Genomic DNA, 8,436 nt, shown 5'->3' on the forward strand with positions numbered 1-8,436 from the left:
AGCATCTCTAAATGTGTATGTACTGTGAAAACCTGGTTATGAATTTAATGAAAATATCAGCATGGACTACCCTGGGGGATACATTTTTTTGTAATCATACAGGTAAAATCCAATTTTTCTGTTCCAGGTTTCCAGCTTTCCAAAAGAATCCAGACGAAAAGGAAGAGAAAAAAACAAAGCATAACAACTCTTTTTAAGATTTCAAAATGATGAACAGCTGTGCAGGATTTTGCTAAAGCAAAATTTGTAAAATGGAAACCAATGGGCATGCCAGCATCAAAATCCTCCAGCTTTGAGAGAATGCCCTGAAGCCCTCTGATGTATTACTGCAAACAAACTTCTGATTCTGATAGGAGCAAATTGTAGTGTTCCTGGATTCAACGCCAACACATCAGTGAGCATAATAACCCAAAAATACCCCTTAGAGCAATTTATGTTACACAGCCTGACTTTTCAGGTATCTGTACCCGACACTTCTTGAATATTTCACTATTTATATAGACACAACGTACACGTGGCCAACACCCTGTTTTAAGTCCATATTATATATGCATGTTTGAAGGTTCGCTAGCTTTACCTTAATGCACAGAAAGCCACCAAGTAATCTGATGCAGAGCAAGTTATGATGCTGACACGGTTATCGTAGGCATAGCTAGATGCTGCAGGGCATACTTGTTTGAAACTCTTGGAATAGTTTGTAGGCAAACATGATACAGGGTCGCCATATGTCCCACGACAACAATACTCATCCATGTTGAAGGCATCACATGCACTCCTGCAACCAACAACCTTGCCATTATCTTTCACAGCAAGATCTGATGAGCAATTCTGCCTCAAGTCCCCATCACAGCCAGCAGTGCTGCAATTGCCTTTACCGCCACCAGGCTTGATCACAATTGGCAAATTGAACCCATCCACGAGGCTAACATCATAAAAATCAGTATCACCGAGAGTGAATTCGGCTATGGAAACAGGCAGGCTACCGGCACTCGTGCAATTAATGGAGGTGCCACAGCTGCCTGTTTGGCATGTCCCATCGCCAGTTTTAGTATCAAAATTGCAACCTGTTCGACCCCATATGCGGCCACTCCACCCGTCCGAGGCATTGTAGATGGCGGTTTGGCCTGGTTCCAATTTGAAGTCTTCACCATGGAAGTTGCCTGATCCATCTGTGATTATTGCAGGCCATATTGTCTCTTTGCACTGGTTCACAAGAGTAAAATTTTTGGCATTTGCATTCATTTTTGCACCTGCCAAATATAAATGTAAGTTAAACTAGAAACCATGTCCTTTATATATATATACATATAGAAGTATCCGTTGGCGAAAACAGAACAGGCATGAAGAGAAAATTTACCTGATGCAAGGAAAACGAAGATGCAGAAAAGTAGACTAACATTGTGAGCCATCTCCTACACCAATATGCCAGGGGGCACTTGGAGACAGCCATGGAAGATTGATGTGCATTGTTTATAAATGAGCAGGGGAAGATAAAGTTAACGGGGAGAATACGTGTGGAAGTTAGTGAATCAACAAGCAGTGACAGACCAAAAAGACTGATCCTTGCTTAGTTCCCTTACCAATTGATACCTTGCCTCGATTACATTACATTCCGCTAAATTTTATTTTTTGGGCTCTTTTTCATGTTTCAAATCTTGGAGGTATTCTTTCAATTTTTTAACTATCCAGCTTTTCAATGAAGGGATTCCATAGCCAGACTCCAGCCTGGATTATCCCCAGCACAGTTGCTAATGATGACATGATCAGATTGCAACTTCTTTTGGTATATCTGTGATATTCTCAGGCTCAAATTTAACAGAAAACGTAAAACTTAAAGTGAAATTGTTACCTTTGCAAATAGCCATTACTAATTTAGAAGGGGCTGCCCCAGATTGAGAACCCAAGATTTGCATCCATTTCCATGGAGTTACAGAAAATATAGTTCAAACCAGACTTGGATCTCAGTGTTCAATTGAAAGCCTGAATACCACAATATGGGCACTGGTCTCAGCACATGTTTGACAGTAATCTACCATTTTCTTCTTTCTTTCCAATTTGAGATTTCAACCGTACATCGATAAGTGAACCAAGCAAAACCCGATATCGCCACTTCTACCAGTAATGAATCTCGCTAGGTGGTCCTGGATTTCTTTTGAGAGAAAAAGAAGACCCCATTTTCTCCATTCAAGAAAAACAATATGGGACTGATTTTGAGTGAACAGACATGTTCCAAGATTGAATTGAATGAATGTAAACCCAAAAGAACAAAAAAAAATATAGAATTGAATGTGATCTTTACTCAAATGACAAAGCATCTGAGCATAAAGATAAACAGTGTTCTTTGGGTGTCTCCTTGTAAGTAGAAAGCAATAGCTTCTGCTTGTCCCACCCCATGAATGTTTGCACAATTAAAAGGAAAATCAATTCTCTTCCCATACATATCAAGAAAAATTGATGCTTTAGCTGGCTCCTCTCGTCAATTAGTAGGGACAATTCAATATCCAAAACCCAATTAAGAGCCTCCCAGAGTTGGTGGGGAGGCAAATATCCAACAAGGCTAAAACCTATTGCACCATTTGCTCACTATCTGCTCAGATAAAGTTGTGAAATGGAGGATGTGGGAACTCAAACTTTAATTTCCCATTTGGGTTTACAAAAAAATTAATTAATTGCCATTACCGCTTGCTGGTTGGCTGCTGCTGAAATTGAAACAGGTAAAATAGCAAAGATCAACAACTCAAACAGGAATTCTTATAACTACATTTTATTCATAATATTGCTAAAAATTTATATAATGTAATGAAACCTGTAAAAAAACTGTAAAAAATTTACCAAAAAATTTTATCAAAAATATTTTTAATAACAAGTTTGAGAAATGTCTGACCTTTTAAGTCAAATTTGTTGTAATATAAGTTAGCTATCAGGCTTTAATGGCTAGCAGAGGGTGTAATGCTAGCTAGCTAGTGACAGCAGCTCTCTTTAAAATCGACCCTTTATCCAACTTACCCAGTACTCATACAAATTAGGGTTTCAGGTGTCTATCATCATTAATTTATTTCAAATACTAATAATCTTTATCCAATTTATATTGGACACTTTTATGTAATACTTTCTTAGGTTTTTCCATCATGAACATAACCCGTAAGAATATTTCTATTTAGTTGACCTTTTACAAAGCTTGCAACGTGCATCAACTTTGATTTACATGATCCAAATTCAAAATTCTTTTATTAGGGTTTTCTTAATATATAGTTGTAAAAAAAAAATACTGAACTAAAGCAGTAATTAATTTGTGAAAATATAAATAAATTCCTTGAGCTGGATGGGCTCATAGTATCAATCCCCAACTAACCATCCCAACCTTTTATGTAAGGTAATAGTAGTACTACTACTACATTCACCAACCTGATTTTCAAGAATTTAATGTGCAGTAAATGTATATACTTCTTAAATCATGTATGGTTTATCCCCTTTTCTAAAAAGTCCACTATTTTTTTCTTTTTCTCGTTTAACACGACAAAAGAATGCAATTCCTGTCAGTACAACAAATTCGTATTTTAATTATATTTTTTTAGACAATATATCATTGTGTAGTGAAATATTAAGAAGTGTAATTATTTATATTTTTAATTATAGTTTTTCACATTTAAGAACAATATTAGAAATACGATCTTTATTAGTATATATGATTTTATGATTACATTTTATTTATAATCCTTTTAAAAATTAATTTACATAGTGCAATCTAATCTAAAACATGATGTAACATTCCTAAAGTGTTATCAAAAATATTTCTAAGAATACATTGGAAAAATATTCGATCTGAAATAAAATTTATTATAATACATGAACGACGAACCCATTAAAAAAAATTTTAATTTTATACTGGTCACATTTATTATATTTTGACGTAAAATAGTGTATAGTATTATCTGCAAAAGGAACAAGACTACAGAAGAAGAATGTGGCTTGGATACTGGGCATCAATTTTCCTTGGTCCAGGCTCTATGAGGGAGGCTTGATCAGGCTAAGGGTATTATTATTATTATTGTGTAAATGAAAGTACTAGCTGGTAGCAATGCTGTTGGAGGTATCTGACACCTCAACTACAAATAATTAAATGGTTTGCTAAAGAAGAATTAAATTTTGGTCGAACTGATTGAAGACTTTAGGACAAGAAATTAATTTTCACTGCTTGTATATATGTCTTTTTAATTTTGATAAATTACAGCATATTAAATTCTTGAAACTAAAAGTATATCAATTATACTTGAAGTTTTTATGCGGAAAATATAAATTCTGTATTCAGATATTTGATTCGGTGATTTCTTATAATCTTTCTGTTTAAAGAATAAAATTAGAATCTCCACTTCTTTTTATTTAAAAACAAAATTTCTAATTAGATCATTATTCATAAAACCTTTTTTCTTTAAAATATTTGTTTGATTCATTTAAATGCAAAATAATATATTAATCAAAGGGGAATAAATGATACAGTTACTAATTTTTTTATTATTATATGTATAAATTTTGAAATATACAATTTCATCACCCTTAATCAAATCAAGTAACCTGTAATTGATTACTCTTGAACAACTCCTCATGAAAAATCTTACGTTTACCACTACAAACAATCCCAGATTAAGACAAGAAAAGAGAGAATTCAAGTATAGGAAGTCTATAAACCTAAAGCTGGAAGCAAAGATACACATAATTAGTTACTCTATAGATGTTGGATCGAAATTTGTTATAGGCACTCAAATATTAATTGGGCAAGACATTACTGATTCTATCCAAACAAATATGGACTTTAATTTAGGTCTAGGTGGCTGGCAGGAGTTTAAATGTTTTCTTTCAATTATCATAAAAGAAAAATCTTTCTTGCCCTCAAAATCCAATTTGATCATTTAAAGCTTTGATGAAATGAAACCAAAGCAAGTAGAGAGAGAGCGTAAAAACCTCATAAAAATTCATAGGGAAACTCCTTTAAATTAAAAATGCTTCAACATACTTGTACTTCTATTTTATTAAATTTTTTTTTGGCTCTTACAATTAAAAGAAAAGTGGTTAGAAAAACAAAAATTAGGCTGAATGAATTTGAGAAATGGTTGAACAATTTTTTTTTTGAAAGATGGTTTTTATTAATGATGAGCTGGAATGCCGTGGGGAGTCTTCAACGTTGAGATTTGGAGACTCCTGTTGACATAGAAGCTATCATAAGAAGGGCCTGTTCTGAACAATTACAAAAAGAGCAGCTGCTCAAGGAGCAGCTGGCAGCATCTCAACACGGATAATCTCAAAAACAAGTAGAGTTCTGGATAAATCCCTAAACAAAAGTCTAATACTAGTAAAACTCTATCAGAGTGATAAGATAAATGAGTGTTTTAAAACAAACCACCGCCCACCGTGGAGCTCGAACCCAGAGATAACCTTTTAACCGACACAGTAGTATCATAGATGCACAAGGACACAAACATACACAAACAAGAAACAGAGGCCACACGCAACTTCCTCCTGATCGATTAAGTTCTTTTTCTCTATCTCTTGCTCGACGGCCACCTTCTCATGTTGCACCGTAAGATGCACCAGACCCAGATAAGAATCAGTGCATGTCAGAGCTCCAAACACAATAAATTAATCGTAGACATTCAACAAATCAACCTGACCCTGCACCGCTCTCTTTGCAAGACTATCAGCAAGTTGATTAGTTTCTCTGTAGATGTGTTTAATGTCCCGTTTCTCTGTAGATGTGTTTCTCTGTAGATGGTTGAACAATTAAGGTAATTAATATAACTCATAATAAAAAAAATGTAGATAGAGTTTATAGCTAGGTTGGTTGAGGTTACACACGAAAATAGTTACTACAGCAAGTTCTTTTTCATGCTTCAACCTTTTATTTTAGATTGGAAAAAGAGAAAAAGAAAAGTGGGATAGGCTCAACTTTCCATGCCCAAGGTTACGTCCATTTCATCTGGAAGTAGCCACCGGTTCAAGCCCATCATGAAGATTTATGATCAGCACACCGCTCATCATTCAATATTTTTGTTTTTTTGGGTTTATATTTGACTTTGTACCAACTTTAATTTATAGGAAAATTAGAAACAAAAATATTGTTATATATGTATGACAATTTTTTATTTTAAAAAAGAGTTCATCTTTCACTTTCCTTAAACAATTGACTCAACAATTAACATTACATAATTTTATATCAATAATATATCAAAATCACAACAATTAACCATTTATGAATTCATATTGATGAAATATCAAAATCACAGCTATTAAATACAATTACAAATCCTTTTCAAAGCCAAAATATTTGGAAGTGACGAATTTCTATAGCTTAAATACCATGCAACGATCTAAGGGGCTACTGTTTAGTCCGATAGGAAACAAGTTCCTGACAAACTTATTTACTCACCTGCTATGTATTTAATGGAGATCGCAACAGCAACTTAATTTCCGGGTTTTCTGGTGAGAGAAGAAGACTGGTATGAACTTGACAACTCGAGTTTCGTTTTTGCAGTATCTTCCCTTTCATTAATGTACACATGAACATGCATGGTTCATTCACTTACAAAGCCTGTACTACTTCAGTGATAACCACATAAGGCAAAAACGAAAATTACAGTGATGATAATGAACATGAAAATGCATATAATCCAATAATTTTTTGAAGTTTAATTAGTAATAAATAATTCAACTCTTGAATTGAAGAACAGTGATACAAAGTAATACTGCTAATTAAGATACATGAGGAACAATTGAAGTCGTAGAAGTAGATAGTGCACTTTGGCAATGTGCATATTTGTTTTTCATGAACTAAAGCACCCTGAAAAATAAAGTATAAAAATTGAAAAGAAATGGGCAATTTTGTTTTAATCCTAATGAATTAGTTACCCTTAACCTTAGGGGATGAGTAACTCTTAGCATGGAAGTCTGAGAACAAGAACAGGAGAGAAATGATGAAGAATGCATTGAAGAACCAGCTCAAAACACCGGAGCACCCTGACCCGGTGAAGTGGTAGAAGACAAGCATGGCCATGATCAGAAAGCTTGCCCAGAACTGCAGAAGCTGGAAATCAGTCACCGCTTTCTTCCACTTGGGGCGCATCCCGAGGGTGCACATCAAGTAGTAGGTGTACATTACAATATGCACCACGCAGTTGGTAACAAGCACCATGGAGAAGGAAGATTGAGCGCTTTCTAAGCACATGTAGCACATGATTAAGACCATGGAGTGGTGGTACACGTGAAGAAATGACAGTCTTTTCATGGAGTTGCTGAGGATGATCAAAAGGGTATCCATGAATTCAACAATCTTGGAGAGGTAGAAGATATAGGCCCAGAAAAATAGGGGTCCCGATGGCGATGTGCGCTTAGGGAGGCAGACGAGAGTATTAAAGTTAGGCACCTGGGAGAAGATGGAAACGAGGCAACCAAGGGCCATGACGAAGGAGAGGACAAGGAGGAACATGTTGTGGAGTGCTGAGATCGATTTCAGGACCGGACGTGCGAGGGAAGGGCGAGACACTTGGGAGAGAATGAACGTGAAGGAGATGTAGGACAGGACAGTGAGGGTAAGGAAGCGCTGGGAGGAGCCTGGAGTTTGGCCATTGTCCCATGAAAATTCAAGGATTTTCGGGTGATTCACTAGCCAATCTTCCAGGGTCGGGAAAAAAGGTTGTCTCACTACCAAACCTTTAACGGTTGAGTAAAGGGTTGGGAAGAAGGGAAGTTCCATCTCTTCCTCTTTGCAACTATCCTTTGAGGTTGCAAGAATGATTCAGAGAGAGAGGAAGAGAATATTTGTGACCTGGAAGAGAAATGGGCGTGAGACAAAGCATGCGGGTATTGGTTTTTTAAGCACTGAAAGTAACTTTGAAATTTTTCTGCCTTTTTTTTACATCATAGCTGGCTTTAGGATCATCAATCAGTCCCACGTCATTCGACTGTACTTGCATGCTTTATTTTTCATTTATGGTCCTCACCAATGAATTTCACCACCCCAGACATCTGTTGCCCTTTCATTTTTTTGGTGTTGGTCATGAATTTTTATGGCGAAACCCCACCAGTCATACTAGCATTTCAGTATTTCCATATCTTCTATCTCTTCCACATTAAACTGTTTTTTCTAACTCTGTTTCTTCACTTCATGTCGCAATTGAAAGACATGTCAGATTGAACTTCCCAACTGCCAAAATCAAAATGATAACTAGATTGATATCTTTAATTTCTAATGTTTGTAATGTTGGGGGTGTGAATTTAATTTGTTTCCTCTTGAAATCTTGATAAAAACACATGAAAAAAATGTACTTATTTAATACAAATAATGTAAAATTTAAGACAAATATTATATATATCTTATCTCAAATTTTACCAATCACTATTTTTTGCACTCTCTATCACCTCATTTCCCTAAACCAACTAAATTAA

The 8,436-nt window shown here is 35.3% G+C and overlaps 2 protein-coding genes across 2 annotated transcripts; both read right to left on the reverse strand.

The window, feature by feature from the left end:
- Nucleotides 1-181: 181 nt before the first annotated feature.
- Nucleotides 182-2,371, reverse strand: LOC110418462 (pathogenesis-related thaumatin-like protein 3.5). Its single transcript, XM_021431199.2, has 3 exons — nucleotides 1,358-2,371; nucleotides 578-1,250; nucleotides 182-371 (listed from the first exon to the last, which is right to left on the reverse strand). The coding sequence occupies exons 1-3, from the start codon at nucleotides 1,407-1,409 to the stop codon at nucleotides 233-235; spliced, it is 864 nt and encodes a 287-aa protein (XP_021286874.1). The 5' UTR covers nucleotides 1,410-2,371; the 3' UTR covers nucleotides 182-232.
- Nucleotides 2,372-5,495: 3,124 nt separating this feature from the next.
- LOC110418374 (uncharacterized) lies at nucleotides 5,496-7,857 on the reverse strand. Its single transcript, XM_021431082.2, has 2 exons — nucleotides 6,422-7,857; nucleotides 5,496-5,757 (listed from the first exon to the last, which is right to left on the reverse strand). Exon 1 carries the CDS (start codon nucleotides 7,742-7,744, stop codon nucleotides 6,893-6,895), a length of 852 nt encoding a protein of 283 aa, XP_021286757.1. The 5' UTR covers nucleotides 7,745-7,857; the 3' UTR covers nucleotides 5,496-5,757; nucleotides 6,422-6,892.
- Nucleotides 7,858-8,436: the final 579 nt, after the last annotated feature.

This window comes from Theobroma umbraticum, unplaced genomic scaffold (genome assembly GCF_002168275.2).
Source record: "Theobroma umbraticum cultivar Fairchild unplaced genomic scaffold, ASM216827v3 scaffold_50.0, whole genome shotgun sequence".
NCBI classification, from domain to species: Eukaryota; Viridiplantae; Streptophyta; class Magnoliopsida; order Malvales; family Malvaceae; genus Theobroma; species Theobroma umbraticum.

Bases quoted from the DNA above. Each gene is read 5' to 3' on its own strand.
- LOC110418374 (XM_021431082.2), bottom strand. From the start codon at position 7,744: ATGGAACTTCCCTTCTTCCCAACCCTTTACTCAACCGTTAAAGGTTTG.
- LOC110418462 (XM_021431199.2), bottom strand. From the start codon at position 1,409: ATGGCTCACAATGTTAGTCTACTTTTCTGCATCTTCGTTTTCCTTGCA. The intron at 1,251-1,357 runs GTAAATTTTCTC...TATATTTGGCAG, and splicing joins CTTCGTTTTCCTTGCATCAG to GTGCAAAAATGAATGCAAAT. The intron at 372-577 runs GTAAAGCTAGCG...CGTTGAATCCAG, and splicing joins GTGGCTTTCTGTGCATTAAG to GAACACTACAATTTGCTCCT.